General features: G+C 54.7%; 1 protein-coding gene across 1 annotated transcript in view; it reads left to right on the top strand.

Moving 5' to 3' along the window:
• Nucleotides 1-19,171, top strand: part of TOGARAM2 (TOG array regulator of axonemal microtubules 2) — a 47,274-nt gene that overhangs the window by 8,328 nt on the left and 19,775 nt on the right. The window contains 17 exon segments of the mRNA XM_081253901.1: nt 209-313; nt 316-348; nt 485-555; nt 778-887; nt 1,221-1,288; nt 1,291-1,332; nt 1,762-2,031; nt 3,092-3,303; nt 4,030-4,220; nt 5,864-5,910; nt 8,853-9,097; nt 11,506-11,656; nt 11,883-12,047; nt 14,399-14,552; nt 15,177-15,282; nt 16,067-16,302; nt 18,280-18,438. Coding sequence (XP_081110027.1) covers nt 209-313; nt 316-348; nt 485-555; nt 778-887; nt 1,221-1,288; nt 1,291-1,332; nt 1,762-2,031; nt 3,092-3,303; nt 4,030-4,220; nt 5,864-5,910; nt 8,853-9,097; nt 11,506-11,656; nt 11,883-12,047; nt 14,399-14,552; nt 15,177-15,282; nt 16,067-16,302; nt 18,280-18,438 — 2,365 coding nt within the window.

The following is a 19,171-nucleotide window of genomic DNA, read 5'->3' as shown; positions in this document are numbered from 1 at the left end:
ATGAACTCGGCCTACAGTCATGCAGCCTGGGGACTTGGAAATTTTGAGGCATGCAAGAGAGTCCAAATGTTAAAAAAGAAGCGTCCTTTGGTTTAGTGGCAGATTTCTTCACTATAAGAATGCTTTAACTCCTGGTGGGCTTCTCGCGAAGTGGTTTAAAAAGTGTTTGTGATTTGTACTGACTTCTTTCTGTCTCTCCTCATCATAGGTCCCTGGATGTTACAGGTTGGGGCCCTCTGGATGCCTGAGGATCGTACTCACGGCCCAGAAAGTAGCTGCCCCCTGCAGACTATCTCCCAGATGCCTTCTCCACCCAGGGCACAGGCACCCGTGACGCTGTCCCCCCAGGTAAGGGGCACCTAGGGAAGTCATGAGGGGGTGGGGATCTTCCTCGGGTACTCCCAGGGGCTCCGCCTGGGGGATGTAGCTGGGCTGCCGGGCTTTTCCATCGGGGCCAGGCTGTCTGTGGGCCCTCCCTGCTCAGCCGTCCATCAGGGGCCTCCCTGGCCTGGCTCTGGCCTCCTCAGCCTGAGCTTTGATCCACTCTCTGAGCTGGTGGGCTGGCCAAGGGGCTGAGTGTGGTCTTCTGTGGTGAGAAGATGGAGATGGGGAGAGGATACAGGAGTGGGGCCTCCAGGAGCACCGGCTGGCCCCGTTTCCTCAGCTGTCAGGGCAGGAGAGTGGGAACAGTGGGGCCAGCTCTGTGGTGGGAGTCTGGGTCCCAGGCCTGGCTCTGCCGCTGGGAGCCAGCTGTGTGGGCCTCAGTCTCCTCTGCAGAGTGAGGGGATCAGAGGTCCTGCCCTGGAGAGAATGGGTGCTTGGGAGGTGGAGGGCCACTTCTCCCTGGAGGGCTTGGAGCAGGGGCCCGGCGACCCCTTGGGAGGAGTGTGGAGAATCGGGGATGCCTGAGCAGTTCAGGAAGCAGGCTGCGGTGCTCAGGGCAGAGCACCTGGGGAGCCCATGAAGGAGGCTGAGAAGGTGTAATGGGGGGAGGGGTCTGGAGCCAAGCTTGGGGGAGAAGTCAGGCCGAGAGGGCGGGGAAGAGTGGGCTCTGGTGGGGATCACGGTGCCCTGGCTGCTGGAGTTGGGATGGCAAGCCCCCATCTGAGGGCCAGGCTCTGCTTTGGGGGACGGGCTGCAGAGAGCCCGGGGCAGTCTGTCCTCAGTCCTGGCCTCAGTGGACTCTAAGGTGCCGCTCTCCCTGTGCTTCTGTCCCCAAGCAAGGTTCGGGCTCTGGTGGCCGTGTACTGTGAGAGCATCCCTTGGACCAGTGCTGGGCCCCGTACACTCCCAGGGGAAGCAGTGACTCCAGCCCAAAGACTTTTGGAAAAGGTAAGACTGGGGGACTGGGCCTGGTGACTTGGTCACATCAAATGGCCTTCGAGTGCCCAGGGCAGCCTCTCTGGGGCCTTTGGGCAGAGATGGGGGATTCCACCTGACAGCTGCCCAGTCAGGGCCAGTGACCACGGAGCAGAGCTTGGGCCTCGTCCTGGAGGGAGGAGATGGGTGTGTTTAGATGCCTGGCTGTGTCCTCAAGCTACCGGCAGGTATTATTTTTACTTTGGTCCCTACGGAAGATGGCCTTTGGTTTTAGGTGGGTCCTTTCAATCCTGTGCCTCAGGGGATGGAGTTGTATGGAGGGGACCCGCAGGAACTGGGAAGTGGGGCTCTCCTAGGAACCCCGGGAAGGCAGGGCTGTGGTCTCTGGCTTCAGGACCTGGGCTCCTCTAACACCACAGCTCTGGTCTCTGCTTCCCTCAGCCTCCCCCTGGCCAGCGCTGAGCGTCCTGCTAGAGAAGCCGTCGCAGCTCTTGAGTGGACGTGGGGACACTGGCAGCCTCAAGCTGGATGCTTCCCTGAAGGGCTGGCAGGCCAGGAATGGCCATCCCAGGAAGCTCGGGGCCCTGTCGCTGGGCCCCCAGGCCCTGGTGCCACTTCCCTCGCTGGAGTCGGTGGCCCGGGGCACCACTCAGATTAAGGACAAGCTCAAGACAAGGAGACTCTTGGAGGGCTTGGCAGCATCTCCCCGAGGTGAGCCCTGGGCCTGTCCACCTGCCACCTGGGCTGTGAGGCTGTGAGCCCCAGCTGGCAGCTGGGCTAGTCAGGGGTCACCTGCCAAGCACCCTCTCTCTACACCCTCCACCTCCTCCCTGGAACGCCGTCTCCCACCAGGGCCTCTGCAGTAGCTCCCAACCTGCCTCCCCATTCTCACCCTCGCTGCAGAGGAATTCTAGTCTTCTAGTCTTCGCTGCAGAGGAATTCTAGTCTTCTAGTCTTCGCTGCAGGGGAATTCTAGTCTTCTAGCCCTAGCTGCAGGGGAATTCTAGTCTTCTAGTCTTCACTGCAGGGGAATTCTAGTCTTCTAGTCTTCGCTGCAGAAGAATTCTAGTCTTCTAGTCTTCGCTGCAGAGGAATTCGAGTCTTCTAGTCTTCGCTGCAGGGGAATTCTAGTCTTCTAGTCCTCGCTGCAGGGGAATTCTAGTCTTCTAGCCCTCGCTGCAGAGGAATTCTAGTCTTCTAGTCCTCGCTGCAGGGGAATTCTAGTCTTCGAGTCTTCGCTGCAGAGGAAATTAAATTCTAGTCTTCTAGTCTTCGCTGCAGAGGAAATTAAATTCTAGTCTTCTAGTCTTCGCTGCAGAGGAATTCTAGTCTTCTAGTCTTCGCTGCAGAGGAATTCTTGTCTTCGAGTCTTCGCTGCAGAGGAATTCTTTTTGAACACAAATCTGACTATATTCTTCTTCCCACTCCCACTGGCTATGCTTAACGCCACCCAGTGGTTTTCAGATGGACGCAAGGACTAGAACCTGCCGTCCTCACTCCTAACTCAGTACTGATTTCGTTTCCCTTTCTACCCAACCTGCCTCTGAATTTTAAATAGGTAACTTTGATTGACACTTTCTACCAAATTTTACCGGAGTGGGAAAGGACACTCAGCAGAGTCTCGTGGTGCAGGTAGAGCTGGGGGCGGATCTGGGCCCTCATCTCTCCGTCTCAGCTGCCCCAGGACATAAAGCCCTGTTGCCAGCATCTCAATTAACCCCACTCCCTGCACTCCTGGGACTAACCTACTCCTCATCCCCACCCCATACAGCCTCTCTGGATCCTGGGGGAGCCCCCAAAGGAGTTCCCCTGAGGACCGCCATCCCCCGGGCTGCCTCTCAGAGGCTGCTGAGGGTGCCCAGGCCGATGCCTCCCATCCAGAGCATCCCCACCACCCCGGAGGCCAGCGAAGCCAAGGACAAAGGCCTGGACCCACCCAGGAGCCATCAGGGACCCCAGGAACTGAGACCCGGTGCCCAGGAGGTAAGGCGGTTGGGCTGCTCTGAGTCCTGCTTCCCTGCCCTTCTGTTTTTCTTTCTATCCGTTAGCAAGCCCTGTTCCCAAGCCCTGAGCTTCTCTGGAGGTGTCTTCTCTGGCTTGGGAGTTGCCCCAGAGGTACCGAGCCCAATCCTCCTGAGCAGAGGCTGTGTGACCACCTGTCTTACACTTGGTGGTTCCCAAGCCATCTCTGATCTAAATGTTCCAGAATTCCTCGTGCTTCTGGCCCTCCCCATTTCTGGCAAGGAACAGTGGCAGAGGGGAAGGAATGCTGGGCTGGGACTCCGGGGATTTGGGTTCTGGTTTTCACTCTGCCCCTCACCGGTTGTGTGACCTTGGGCAAGTCACTCCCCTCTCTGGGCCCCAGTTTGCACTAAAAAGAGGGAATTGGACCAGATGTTTTTGAGGATCCCTTTCGGCGCTGACGTTCTAGGATTTTCTGAAATGAGACCAGAAAAACAAATAATAATAATAACAAAAGGGGTTGGAGTAGGAATGAGGGGATTCCTTTCTTGCCTAAAATGGTAAGGAAACAATGAAGCTGGGGGCCCCAGGGTTGTGTGGCTGGAAAGAGAAACAGAGGATACTTGCCAGCACTTCTGCCCAGGTGGCTGCTGATAGAAGGGACCACTCTGGGTGAAGTGCCTGCGAGGTGAGCATCCAGAGTGGAATGTTTCATGGACCAGACCCCTCCTTCACCTCCGCTCCCAGGTGCAGGTCTCCCAGCAGTACCTGCACTGCAGTGACGAGAAGATGCACAAGTCCCTGGGGGGCATTGTGATCCTGCCCATCCCAAAGGACAGGGTGCCCGCCGGGACCTCCTCCTGCATGCCTGGCTCCCTTCCCAGTCTCTTGCCTCCAGTCCAGGACATCCTCACGGGCCTGAGGCCTGCCAGCACACGGTAAGCAGCGCTAAGTCAAAAGTACCTTGCAGTCCTCTCTCGTCTAGCCCCCAAGATCCGCTTGGGCTCCCTATGGCTAAGCTTCCACGCCAGGGCAGAACTCTGGAGGCTGGGCGTGTGAGGGACAAGGTCCTCCACTGTGAGCCTCAGACCTGGGGTGGTCACAGCTCTGACCCTTGACTCCAGCAGGAGGGGTGTATGGGCTTAATTAACAATGTCTTGGCCTCTGTCCTGATGTGTGTGGTTGCTGCAGTGATGAATAAAATACAAATTATTTTAAAGCTCTATTGAATTCATGGTAGCTCTTTGTGACGACGTATTGATATTTTCTTAATTAATGGACACTAAAAATACAAGTATTATCATGTCTGTGTATATGGGGGGGAGTCCACAAAACTTTTGGACTTAAAAAGGGGTCTTCATACCCCCAAAAGGCTGGGAATCAACGGGTAGAGGATCTCTGTGTTGTAATGAATCTGGACTTATGGCTTGTAAGTGGGACGGGGGTGCTCTCCACATGGCCAAAGACATCCCTGTGATCAGGCCAGACTGCTGGAGTGACTGTGTGTGTATGTGAGAGAGAGAGAGAGAGAGAGAGAGCGCTTTATTTGGGGTCAGCTGTACCTATTTCTCTCAAGCTTCTTCTCTCCCTCTGTCTCCCACGCTGTCTTCCCTTCTGACTGTAGGCGTGTCCACATCTTTCCCACCCCTGGTGCAGTGTGGGAACCCATTGTGGATCTGCTCCTGGGTTTGAGTTCTCTGCCTGATTTCGCAGTTGACCTCCCTCCTCCCCATCGACACTGCCTCCTCCTTTCCTGCTCAGACACCCTCCTCTCCCTCCCCTCTGAGAGTTCTTGGTGGCTCTCATGACTCTCTGGCCCCAGATAAGTGACCCTCCCTCCCACCCCACTGCTCTTGGCTTTTTTGCACCATCTGAGCTGTTGATGCCCTTGGACTCTTCTTCCTCACCTTCCTGACTTTAAACCTGCTTCTCGACCTTCCAGGCAGCCTCCTGTGCACCTTCTTTCATCATTTCTTAAATTTGTTCCAGAGCCTTTTGCCCCCCACCTCCTTGTCCTCCCCTGGGATCTTATCTGTGCAGTGGCATCCAAGATCATGGGGGATGGGTGACTTCCGTGTCCCCTGCTCTTACCCTGAGGTCTCCCCAGAGTCAAGCTCTGTGTTTCCATCCTCCTGTTGAGCAGCCTCAGGGTCCTCATGGCTGATGCAGATCCAGCATCAGAGGCAGGGAGGGAGGATGTGCCACCGTCACGGCATCACGGACGGAGCACCTCATGTTTCCCCGAACTGCCTCCCTCCTACAACCTCCCGATTTCCACCAAGATGCAGGTGTTCCCTTTGATCTTCCAATTTCAGCATCATCTTTGACTTTTGCTCCATCCCACTGAGGCTGGCCTGGCTTGGCCTGCCGGTCAGCCTGCCCTCAAGTTTGCGGAAGGGACTGCATCTCCTGCGGCTTTGAAGCCCTGGCCAGGAGCCTCTTTACAGGGCCACCCATGGCTCCCTCAGCTGTGTTCTCCCCTCGGCCCTTGCCCCCTCCTGGAGCTAGCCTGGGTTCCTCACAGCAGGAGCTCTTGCCTGCCATGTCTCATGGGTGCTTTTTTCTCCCCCATTCTTTTAAGATTGGTTCGGGAGAGTGGGCCTCGGGAGAAGACCCCCAGATCTCTGGGTATGTACTCGCCGTGCACACCCCCATGTGTTTTTTGACTCTCTGGTTCCTGGGCTGGATCATGGGATCAGAATTAGGGCCAGAGGAGACCTGGGTGCTGTCAGACTCAAGCCCCTCATTTCACAGACGGGAAAGCAGAAGTCACCCTGGTGCCACGGACGGTGGCCCCTGCTCTGTGCCGCCCTCCACCAGCGCAAGTCGCTTCATGAACACCCAGCTGAGAGAGACGGCGCTGTCCCCATTTGACAGGGGGTTGAACTGAAGCTGGACCTTCTCCCTGGCCTCAGGGCACAGAAAGCAGCCTTGATACATTTGCACGCAGGTCCTCACGGCTCCAAAGCTGGCGCTACTGACCCATCGTGTGTCTGCTGCCCCTGAGCGGTTCTAAGTGTATAGAGGATTCCTCTGCAGACAGAGAGAGAAATTAAACCACACCCCACAATGCCTTAGTCAGCCCATCCCGGAAGGTTTCAGCATCAGGGGAATAGAGCGAACCAGGCTGGCAGTGAGGCAGGTGGCCGAGGCCTGGGGAGGCTCTCCAGCCTGATGACGTAGTTTGTGGAGAGGATGGAAGGTTGGGGGAGGGGACCTGGGCGGAGCACCCTGAGCCTAGGCCTCAGGCGTTGGCGGGCTAGAGGCAGCTGCTGTGCTGACCGGCAGGAGGGAGTGGACTCTTGTCTAGCTTCCCAGCAGTTTACTCTGTAATCAGCTCAGCAGGTGGGTCAGTTGGCCAGGGGGAGGCTGCTGCCCAAGAGGCCCCAGGGTTAAGATGCTCAGCTGGGCCCGAGAGGCAGGCCTGGCACAGAAATCTCTGTGGTGGCTGCACCTCCCCCTCTCCCCGGCTGGGCTGCTGCGGGGTAGCTGGGGCAGTCTGGTGTGGTGCACACTGGCACCCAGTGTCCCTTAAGGGCTACCCTGAGAGCACTGGAATGGGGCTTTGAGCCAGGGGACACGAGCCTGTAGCTACTCCCTTGTCTGCCTCACCAGCTTGCTGCTTGAGAACCAGGTCCCCAGGGGGCAGGGGCCAGGCTGCTTGGACAAGGCTTTCTAGGGTGTCTCTTGGAGGCATAGGTGAGAAGGGGCTACAAAGTGGCAAAGTCCTTAAGGGGCTCTCTGACCCTCCAGCTGTCGGCTGGGAACAATTTGGGGACCACGTCTGGCACGTAGTAGGGGCTCACGTGGTATTGTCTGAAGCTGAGGGCTTCCCCCAATCTTGTGGCTTTTCTGCAGTCCCTGCCCTGGTCAGCTGGCACATGGACACCTGTACCCTCAGTCCTACCTTACTTCTGGGCAGATAGAGGCTTCGCCCCACCTCTCCCTCGGCCCTGGATCCTTCTCCCAGGAGGGATCTTTGGCAGAAGGTGTGGGCTGGGCAGAGATCTGGGGTGACCTGGGAGCCCTGCCGGACCCCCAGGCTCAACACATCCTTTCTGGGACTTCCCTGGTGGTCCAGTGGTTAAGAATCTGCCTTCCAATGCAGGGGACATGGGCTTGATCCTTGGTCAGGGAACTAAGATCCCACATGTTGCAGGGCAACTAAGCCCACGAGCCACAACTACTGAGCCCATGTGCTCTGAAGCCCACGTGCCACAACTAGAGAGCCCTTGCGTCGCAACTACTGAGCCCACGCACCACAACTACAGAGAAGCCTGCGTGCCACAAGGAAGATCCCGTGTGCCGCAACTAAGACCAGATGCGGCCAAATAAATATTAAAAAAGAAAAGAAAAAAAAACCCTTTTCAGCCTCAGGCAGCCCCAGATGGTGACCCCCATTCCAGAGGACCCCTGATTTGCAAGTTCACTCAAGGACAGTGAATTCCAAACTTTGTGAGCAGGAGAACCTGGTTAACATTTCTTTCATTAAAAGAAAACGAGTGGGGGCTTCCCTGGTGGCGCAGTGGTTGAGAGTCCGCCTGCCAGTGCAGGGGACACAGGTTCGAGCCCTGGGCCGGGAATATACCACATGCTGCAGAGCAACTAAGCCCATGTGCCATGACTACTGAGCCTGCGCTCTAGAGCCCGAGAGCCACAACTACTGAGCCTGCGCATCTGGATCCCATGCTCCACAACGGGAGAGGCTGCGACAGTGAGAGGCCTGCGCACTGTGACGGAGAGTGGTCCCCGCTCGCCCGCCGCAACTGGAGAAAGCCCTCGCACGGAAACGAAGACCCAACACAGCCAAAAATAAATAAATAAATTAATTAATTAAAAAAGAAAACGAATGAATCTACCCGAACACTGCCTCTATTACCAGAAATGTGCTGTTTGAAGCCATTAATTGGGAAAATATAGAATGACAAAGAGATACTATGGATTTGATGTCATTTGGAAATGAATTTGTATTTTATCAATCGTAAGAGCGCCTGAAGGTCACTGGGTCTCAGCTTTCCTGTCTGTAAAATGAGAGCCCTGGGCTGACATTAGTCCTCTGGGCCCTTCATGCTGTGTCATAGTCTGAGATAGGAGCATGGTGGTATGTAACAGTCAGTGGGCGCATTTCATTTTTCCTCTTTCTGAAGTACACACCTCCCAATTAAGACAGACTTACTTACATTCTCAGGAAATATCTTAAAACCCTTAGATAACCGATGTGTCCCTATTTCCTGCCCAGCCTCCTCCCTCCTCCCTCCCCGCATCCCCCCACCCCCAGTCTTGGAATAAGGTGTGCAGTACTAGTGGAATGAGTGGATAGAGGGATGAAAGGAGGAGGGTGTTGGTCCTCGGGCAGCCTGTTCTATACGTGCCAGAGCCGCCCTGTACAGTAAATTGAACCTGTGTCTTTCTCCAGCAAGGAAGCATTGGGCAGAAGAACCGAGGGTGAGGGGCTTAGGCAGGAAAATGTCACACCAACCACAGGGTCATAGAGCCTCAGCCCCAAAGGGATGGCTGCTGCTCCTGGGTGCTGGGCGTCCTCAGCTCCATTCTTGTTCTCTACTCTTCAGAGCCAAAACCTTTGGTCGTGCCCGTCAGAGACAGGTCTGCTGCCCCTGAGAAGCCTGCCCTGCCTTCATCTCAGTCTGTTCCTATGCTGACAGCCTTCTCCTCCAGCCATGCCAGAGAAACCCAACCCTTGCTAAAAGAAGAGGACCAGAAGGAGAGTGGCACCAAGGTACCTGGAAAGCGAGGGGAAGAGGAAGCTGGGGTCAGAGTGGACCACTGGCTGAACACACACATGTTTCTGAAATATGTAAGTGTGGGACCAGCTTGAGGAAGGCAAGGAAGAGCCCCGAGGCAGCTGCCCCTGGTACTTGAGGCCAGAACCTATAGATGGGTTTGGGGTGAAGGCTGGAGAAAAGAAGAGAAAGAAGAGAGGAGAAGAAGGATGGAGGTGAGGGAGACTAGGTGAAGGGAAGGGTACAGTGGGGAGCTGAGGGGTGCGGATGAGGGAAGAAGGGAGAGCAGAAGGAGGTCACACATGGTTCAGAAGCAAGTGGGATGTGGGGGAGAGTGCAGAGGGGCTTAGGTGAACCAAGCCTAGTAATCTGAACCAACACCCAAGATAGCAACCCAGAGGCAGCTGACGCAGCGGCAGATCAGCCAAAGGCCTGTGCTTGACAGGCTGACAAATACCTTGGACTTCTAAGGTGACCTTGATCCAGATGATTCATCCAGATTCTCGTCTGGATGAATTTAGTGAAACGTGGAGAGTCACTGTTATGGTCATTATTTGAAACAGAGATATAAGAGTGCAATAAACATATCTTGAAAGCCTGCTATATGCATATACTATGGGATCCAGTGATGCTGATAAGGTCCAGGCACCACATCCTCCCAGTCCAGCGAGGGTGACGGACCATGAGACAAAGGGGGAACAACTCAGGGCCATGAAATGATCTCATCCTCCACCCCACCTTAGCCACTCACTCCCATGGTCATACTGTAGACGTTGGCACTGCAAACAACTTCACCACCGTCATTTCTCAACCTCAAGCACCCCATTCACTCACCACCTTCTCCTGCTGTTCTAGCTCAATCCATCTAATATTCCAGCTCCAGCACTTGTCCTTCTCCTGCATCAACAATGTTCTCCTTGAAACGGGATCATTCCCACCAGCATCCTAGCTCTCTGTTGCCTCTCTCATCTTAAAACCACACCAAACCAAAGAAAAATATTGCCTTGTCTCTCTACTCGTCCTCTCCTGAGTGCAGGCCAGCTGGGCTTAGTCCCCGCCAGCCCCATTGAAACTGCCCCCATTGAGGCATCAATGAGACCATCTTCCCACGTGCAACACATCTCAGTGCTCTTCCAGCTTGACCCATCGCCAGCTTTTGTGGCTCATCCTTCTTGAATTCCCCGCTGAGGGACGGAGGTGAGGGATGGCTTCTTCCTTGCTTCTCTGACTACATCAAAGTTAGCTCCTTCCTGGTCCTTCTTTGCTGCCGCCTTCTCGTCTTCCTGACCTCTACGTACTGGAGCCCCCAGGGCTCAGACCTCTAGCGTCTTATCTATTTATACTGACCCCTGTGACTTGATCCAGCCCATGGCATTAGGTACCACCTCTATGCTGAGGACTCCTAAATCTCCCTCTCCAGCCCAGACTTACCCCAATCTCCAGTAGCTGTTAAATTATATGACTATGTTTATATAGAACTGATACTCAACATCTCCATTTAGGTCTCTAATTATATCTCAAGCTTACCTCGTCCAAGGCTTAACTGTTGAACTCTTACCCCCGCAAAACCTCCTTTTCCCAGTGTCCCCTCTCCATGAATGGCAGTAAAAGGCAACTCCAGCCTTCCAGCTGCTCTGGCCCCAAATCTTGGGCCCATCCCTGCCTTCTGTTTTTCTCGCTCATCCCACACCTCATATACCAGCCAAAGCTGTGGGCTCTACTTTTGAAACATGTCCAGAATCTAGCCATTCTACCATCTGTATTCCTGCTATCCTAGTCCAAGTCCCACCTCATGGGAACCCCTTGTTCTATTTTTGTAACTTCTCGTGAGTCTTAAATTATTCCAAAATAAAAAGTCATTAAAAACAACACTTAGAGAATACCCCCCATCCACCCAAAAAAAGAAAAAGAAAAAAAAGAATCAGATCACGTCACTCTTCTGCTCAAAACCTCCAGTGGCTTGCTGTGTCCTCCAGAGGAAAAGCCCGAGTCCCCACCATGGACCACAGGGCCCAGTGCGCTGTGGCTCCGACCTGTGTCCTGCCACCTCCGACCTGTGTCCTGCCTCTCCTCTGACTCAGGGTGCTCCTGCCTGTGTCCTCCTCAGGACTCCCAGCCACGCCCAGTGCACTTCAGCCTCAGGGCCTGCTCCCCGCTTCACTTATGTCTCTGCTTCAGTTTCACTGCCTCTGGGAGTCCCTCTGGGTCTCCATACCTGAAACAGAAGCCCCGTCACCCTGTGTCCCTTACTTGCCTTCCGGTACATGTTGCCTGATAGTAGAGGCTGTCTGTTTGCTGTCATCTTCCCACTCCATGTGGCTCATGGGGAGCAAGGCCTTTGACCTTTTGTTCATTCTCAGAACAGCAATCAGCACACAGGAGCCACTCACATTCCTGATGGTGGAATGAGTGAAGAAGGTATAGAAAGCACACTTGGGTCCCCAAGGTGATGGAGTTTGTCTTGATCTTGTACCGGATCCAGGTCACTGTTGCCAGGTCTGCCCAGGAGAAGATGCGGCTGAAGCAGATGAAGGAGATGGAGTTGGTCCGGAGAGTGAAGGAGCCAGAGAAGGAGAGGGGGAGGGAACTCGCTTCCCAGAGCCTGGGCTCCCGGAGGACCTTGATGAAGGAAGGTACTGGGTGCTTGGGAAGGCCCCCTCAGGCTGGGGAGACTTCTTGGCCAACACCTGGGCCGAAAGAGAGGCTGTCCACACCTCCCACCCTCTCCGTCCTGAGACTGGACAGGGAGCCACGTCTGCTGTCTTGTAGCTCACTGATGGGCCCATTTCCAAAGGGGGACTCTGGGGCCGGGGGACAGGCAGGACCAGCTCTGTCCTCGGACTTTCTCTGCCTCCACAGGCCTCCTTTCCCTCCAGGGCAGTGGGACCCTCTCTGTGCCCACTGGGATGAGCAGCCCCTGCAGAAACAACATCGGCGTCATCCTGAAGAAGCAGGCCAACCGGGCCCCACTGCCCAGCATCCCTGTCAGCAAGCAGGGGCTCAGCTTCGCCCGCCATGCTTCAGGTGGGACCTAGACCAACTGGTTGGGGGGCACGTGTCCCCCTCGCTATGCTGTCTTGGGGTGCTTTGGGGGGTGGCAAGGGTGACTCCTGCTGCTCTGCCTCTGCCAGTTGCCCGTGTCGGAGGAGGGGGCAGCCTGGGGTGGTCACCTTGCCAGAGACAGGAACAGTGTCTGGAAGTCTGGAAGTATCTGTGGGCCAGGCTGTTGTAACGGGAATTGTGGATGGCTGGACAGGTGTGCCCAGCCTGCGTGACATGTCCTAGAGGACTCACCAGTGCACCAGGACCACAGAGTCTGGGAAGCAGCCTCCATGGAAGTAGCTGGAAACACCAGGAAGAGGAAAAAAGGGTTCTGGGAAGACCCTGGGTTCTTGCTTGTTGCCTCATAAAATGTCAGGGCTGGACAGGGCTGGTGACAGACTGGGATCTGAGGACCTGAAGGTTCTATGGGACACTCAGGGAGGTGCCAAGGGACAAGGGGAGGCCCTGTCCCCATTCTACCAGAGGAGTGTCTATTTTGCCTCCCCTTTTTGAATACTGGGGCTCCACGTGGGATTTCATTTGAAAAGATTTTGCTAGTAAAGAACATTTGAAAACAACCAACCTGGTTCAGAGTTTCTTTAAATGTGGACATTGTTGGTAGAATAGAGCATCATTTTTGTGCTAGAAATAATATTGACTGACCTCCCTTTTCTTGTCTCTTTCTAACCTTTTGATTCCACCAAGTAGAAAGTCTTAATCTGGTGCTAGTTTTTAGCACCTCTCTAAGACTTGTGAATCTCCTTTTTAAGCAAAGAGATCCTTCTCCCAGCTTGAGACATCAGAAGCTGACTGTCCTTTTATAGCTTGAGTTTATAATGTTCTTTTACTGTACATATTTATCATATACCATGACAAATAATCATTTACCAATTATGGTAGTGACATAAATTTCCCTTTAAAATAAACTTATTTAGGATTTGAAAAGTGGGTTGATTTGAAGAAAAGTACCATGTAAATAAAGTAAAAGTAATTTAGAGATATAGCAAAAAAATCATGAAATTGGTAACTGAATGGTTGACACTTGGGAAATATTGAGCTATCTAACCTAAGCCACTCATTTTATAGACAACAGAGACTCAAGCTCACCCAAGGTCTCTCAAGGTGATGGTGGCCCATAGGGACTAAGACTTTGGCTAATGAATCTTGATCCAATGGCAAAGCTGAGAGGAGAATCCAGGACTGAGTTCTTTTTTTTCTTGGTTTTAAATAAAGGACTGCCCCGATTCAGATTTACCCAGGACCTCCTAGATAGGCCATAGTGAAAGTCATGTAAAGATGAACCTCTGAAGAAAACTAGGCAGGAAGTGAGAGCTCTGGATTCCAGTTCAGGCTTTGTTGATGGAGGAACTGAGGCACCGTGGGCGTCCCCAGCCTCTGTGGGCCTCTGGTGCCTCAGCTCTGTGATTTGAGCATTGGACCGGATGGAAAGCTCCAAACGTCCTTCCTGTTCTAGAATTTTATGATTCTGGCATCTGCCCCCAAGGAAGGAGAGGCTAGAAAACGTGATCTGATTTTTTTTTTTTTTTTTTTTGCGGTACGCGGGCCTCTCACTCTTGTGGCCTCTCCCATTGCGGAGCACAGGCGCCGGACACGCAGGCTCAGCGGCCGTGGCTCACGGGCCTAGCCACTCCGTGGCATGTGGGATCTTCCCGGACTGGGGCACGAACCCGTGTCCCCTGCATCGGCAGGCAGACTCTCAACCACTGCACCACCAGGGAAGGCCACGTGATCTGATTTTTAAACAACATCCCTGCTTATTGTCAGTCCCTGCAAGTGTGGCCACATCTTGACCACTCAAGTGTCAGCTAATTGTCTCATCGGTGCCTTCACTGTCCCCTGCTTCCTCCCGCCGGCTGCCTTTGGGCCACTTCCCTCTCTTGGGTGGCTTCACAAAAGGATTGAGAATCGGAGGGAAGGAGGAGAAGCCGTAACACAGGCTCCTGGGTGGGGATGAGGTGAGAGCAGGGGAGTCGTTCCTTGACAGACTTGCTAGCCTCACCTCGCGCCACGGACAGGGCAGGATTGTGGGTGTGTCACCACTGCGGCGGGCTTGGTCACGTGACATCAAGAGCCTATCACAGGCCACTTTGTTTATAATAATCAGATTGGTGATGGGAGGGGTAGAAACTGTCAACCAGGGGTAGGAGTTAGGTGGTCTCTGTGGCTCCCCAGGGAGTGCAGCCCAGGCCCTGGCTTCTCACCCTTGCGGCTCCCTTCTCCCTGCGTGTGCCCCTGAGGTGGGCTCGGCGCTGCGCAGGTCGCGGGTCCTCTGGGTAACACCCGCCTGCTCCTTTCCTTCTCTGTGAGTGCAGCTCACTCCTTACCTGCGGTGCTTACTTTGGGGTCTCCTGAGTGGGAAGAAGAGGAGGAGGAGACGGATCTTCGGGCTTTTAAGGAGCTAAGGCCTTTCTCGAACGCGGAGCTGGGGCTGGTGGATGCTCTGCAGTGCCTGGACCGCAGCGACTGGTGAGGAAACACTCCCTGTGCTCTGGCCGCCGCCCCCTGCCTCCCCCACTGCAGGCCCTGGCCCCCTGGACGAGGCGTGATGGGGGAGTGCCTGTGGGTCTGGCTGCCTGCGCCTGCCCCGTGCATTGCTCTATGGTGCACCAGAGCCGGCCCTAGAAACTACGATCTGACTCCGGGGCGCTTTCATGGGGGCCTGAGGAAGGTCACAGCCCTTCATTTTTCTAAGTCAAGTTCATTCTGCTCCCATGTTCCTCTCCCACACAGTCTTAGCTGTGAGCAGAGCGGTGACTTGGGGCCCAGAACGTTTGCAGGGAGGCCTCCTTGTCTTCAGTTCTCACGTGCAAATGCCTTCCCCTGAAGATGCTGGCTTTGTGTCTGGCGTAGGCCCGGGCTCTGGGGTGGGCTTCCATCCTGGGTGGGGATGGGTCATGGGCCCCGTAGAATGGCTTGCACGGGACGGTTAGGATTTCAGCCTGGGTGTTACACCAGGACACCCTGCCGCCGAGGCCATTGAATCTCTCCACACTGCGGTGGAGGTGCTGGTGACGTGGATGCCCTGGTCTGCAGAGGGAGGGGCTCCTCCCATCCCCACTGCCTGTGACAGGGCCTGGACTTGCTTCTCAGGCAGATGAAGGAGAAGGGCCTGGTGAGCATCCAGCGCCTGGCGGCCTGTCACTCGGAGGTCCTCGCTGGGAGGCTGCACGATGTGTGCTTGGCCGTGACTGGAGAGGTGAGGCCTCCTGTGTCCTGTGTCCTCTGCTTGACCCCCAGCCAGTCCCCCTTCCCTGGTGCTGTTGCTCAGGGTGGGTCACACAGCAGCCATGGAGGGGCCCATGGCTCCCTGCAACATGGGCATCCCTGCCTATTTCTCAGCCCTCAGCCACTGAAGCAGGAGCTAGCCACCCATTTCTCAGATTGGAGAGCTGAGGCCTGGGGTTTCCTTATTTCTAATCTCTGGGTATTGAAACAATCAGAATCTTATGTGCTCAGTTGTCACAGCCCTGCATTGTCCTCTGTACTTAGGACGCCTCAGGAGGGATGGAGTGTTCTGGGCCAGATCTCTAACTTCTGGGCAGTTGTAACATTTCCCAAATTCTTTCTTCTGTGGGGCTAGAGCTTGGCCTAGGCTGGGCTCAGAGGGGCAGTAAGATGTATCTTATCACAAGTGGAGGCCATGACCCATGCCCTTGAGAATAGACTGTTCCAGTGGGGGGCCTTGTGAAGGTCCAATTAAATAATTGTGTTTTCAAGACTAAATGTTGCACAAATTTCAGATGATAATGATAATAATAGAATTGATAATTATGATGATAGCAACAGTAATAGTGTTTCTTTAAAACGGGACTGTTTTGCCCAGAGCAGCTGCAGGGTTTCCGTTTCTAGCCTGGCAAGGCCTAGGCCCGGGTGAGGGTGAGGTCTGCGGGAGGGTGGTGCAAGGCTCCTTCTTTGTATGTGCTGGAGCCCTTGGCAGGGCCCAGCAGTCTGGCAGGGTCCCCCTCCCATCTCTCTCCAAGGTCACCAACCTCCGCTCCAAGGTGTCCCGCCTGGCCATCAGTACCCTGGGAGAACTCTTCCGGGCCTTGAAGAAGAATATGGACCAGGAGGCTGAAGAGATCGCCCGCTGCCTGCTCCAGAAGATGGGAAACACCAGCAAGTTCATCCAGAGGGCGGCCAGCCGGTCCCTGGGGGCCATGGTGGAGCACGTGACCCCCACCCGCTCCCTGGTGGCCCTCACCTCGGCGGGCATCTAGTATGCGGGGGCCTGTTGTCTGGGGGGGTGGTGGCCTGGGAAGGTGATGCAAAGGGGAGAGGCGCCGGGGTGGGGGAGGAGTAGGGAGATGGCGCAGGTGCCTCACGTATTTTCCTGGGCGAGGAAGACCCCTGTTCCCTGGTGGGCTTCTCTCCCACCTCTCCTGGACCAGCCTGTGGGTAATGAGGGGAGCTCAGGGCAGCCCCGGGTCCCAGCTGGGAAGGGACAGGTGCTATTGTCTGCTCAACACTGGGGAGCCCCTAGTGGCTGTGGTAATGTCCCCAGAGACAGGGCGGCAGAGGCAGCCCTTGGCCTGTGCCTGAGGAGCCCCTGCCACTCTCTCAGGGGAGAGGTACTTCCTTCTGATGAAATCTGGGCCACGAGGAGAGCAAGGCACAAGATCTCCTCCAGCTGGCACCGCTTGGCCTTCTGGGGAGGAGGAGGGGGCTGGCAGCTATTGGAGCCTTTCTGCAGCCAGATCTGCTTTCTCTTTATGTAAAAAACCAAACCCAGCAGCAAAACCAGAAGCATTTCCCAAGCCCTTTCTCCCACAGGGTGAAACAACTCTCAACCCTAGCAAGCCAGTCACGACACCGACCCTTACGCGGGGTGGCCTATCAGGTAGAACCCAGGGTGTGTTGGAGCAGCCAAGAGGCCTTTGCCTACAGGCTCCTGAGCCATGTTGCCTGGTTTCACATCCTGGATTGTTACTAAACTTCCCCATGCCTTGGTTTCCTCATCTGTAAAAGGGGGATAATATTGGGTTGGCCAAAAAGTTCGTTCGGGTTTTTCATAGCATCTTATGGCAAAACCCGAACGAACTTTTTGGCCAACCCAATGATAATACTGTAAAGGAATTGATTCAGGAAAGAGCACTTAGAGCAGCGGCTGCTTCTACCTAACATTTATTGAATGCCCTCCATGGCTACTCTTAACTCGTGAGAAACGAATTGTACTTATCTCTGGATTCCTCCCCATGCCTCCGCTTCCTCACCTGCAAGATGATGACAGTGGTAGCTTACAGAGTTGAGGTGACGTTGGTTTGAAGGTGCTTAGTATGGTGCCTGGCAGGGAGGCTGTGCTCACAGCAAATTGAGACAGTTTACTGTTGTCCGCAAGAACCAGGGGAGCCTGGTACAGGGCTGTGCATTTGAATTCCTGGGGATCTGGCTAAAATGCTGATTCTGATTCAGGTGCTAATTAATGGTGCTGGTCCCTGGACCAGACTGAGTAGAGAGAGCCCAGAAGCCTCCCTTTGTGTTCCACTGGGACGGACCCCAGGGCCAGTGTCACCTAATGGACTGTGGGCACATTGAATCCACATTGAATAGGGTGAGAAATAAAGAGGTGACATCCTGATGGGTTCCTCCTGTAAGATTTCAGGTTCTCCCTGAAATCATCCATCAATCTCCTATTCCCCCCACCCCGTCTCAGTTCAGCTCAATGAATGTGCAGTAAACTCCCACAAAGTGCTGAAGGGTCGGCATGTGCCTAGCACCAGTGGGGCATGGGGGATTCGACTGAGAGGAAGACTTGGTGCCCCTTGGAAGCCATGTGGGTACCCCTGTACTTCCCAGGGGACAAGGACACTGCCACCCCCAGGGAGCACTACTTCTGCCTGGAGGGCTCAGAAGGCCGAAGTAGGTTATTCTAAGTGGAGAAAATGTGGGGAAGCGCATCATTTAGGCAAAGGCAGGACAGGAGCTCAGGAAGGAGCGGGGATGGTAGGCACACAGTGCGTCTGGTGATGTCACGTGACTTCACGTGCGCAGTCCACCCTGTCATCATCCTCAGATCCAGTGTCAGGAAGGTCTGCTCTTTCCATGAAGATTCCCTTTAGTCTGCTCGGGACCAAATCTGGAGCCCACTGAGGCATGAAACATGGATGCACAACTGTAGGTCCATGTGTGCCAGGCTGGGGACCCACCCACCACATTCCTTGGCTGAGCCCTTGTCCATGATTGTGTTTCCTTTCAGCCACCGAAACCCCTTAGTCCGGAAGTGCACTGCCGAGCACCTCTCGGTCGTCCTGGAGCAGATAGGCGCTGAGAAGCTTCTCTCAGGCACCAGAGAGAACACAGACATGCTGGTGTACAACCTGGTGAGGCTGGCCCAGGACTCCAACCAGGACACCAGGTAATGCAGGGCCAGGGTCCTGGGGATGGCTGACCTGGCCAGCCCAGGGCAGACAAGGCAACCAGCCAGCCTCGAGGGCCCAGGCCCAAGTAGCTCAGCTTCCCCGGGGCCACTCGGAAGGACAGTCGCTGGACGAAGCTGTGTCCTTTCCCTGCAGCTGTCGTCCCACCTCTCCACACCGCCACAGCCGGGCCACTCAGGGAATGGCCACCGCCCCCCGCCCCTGGATCCCCTTCCTCACCGTCCACGCCCTCTCTAGCCATTGCAATCTTGCTCTAGTTCCTGTCCCAGCCCAGCTCCATTCTCTATAAAGCCATCCATTCATTCAATTTTTCAAGAGATATTTGATAAGCATTCTTTTCATTACTATGAATATGACTGTGAATAAGAAAACTTAGGCCCCTGCTGTCTTGGAGATTACCTCCTAGTTGGGTAATAAGCAAGTAAATAATTACGACAATTTTAGACACAGATAAGGGGTAAAACAAGATGTAGTAGAGAACGGGGTCAGGGCTACTTTAGATTGAGAGGCAGGGGAAATCTTTCTAAGGAGTGACATTTGAGTGGAGAACTGATTGGCTAGTAGGACCCAGCTCTTGGAGGGTCTGGGGTACAAGAGTCACAGCAAAGGAAGATAGTACAGAGGCTCCCGGGTGGGATAAGCTTGCTGTTTAATGAAGAGAAAGGTGAAGCTGCGTGGAGCACAGTGAGTGAGGGGAGTGGCAGGTGCTGA

Source organism: Mesoplodon bidens (genome assembly GCF_964165515.1).
Source record: "Mesoplodon bidens genome assembly, chromosome: 14".
NCBI lineage: Eukaryota > Metazoa > Chordata > Mammalia > Artiodactyla > Ziphiidae > Mesoplodon > Mesoplodon bidens.
The sequence above is the reverse complement of the archived record's forward strand: the minus strand, read 5'-3'. Positions and strand labels throughout refer to the sequence as shown.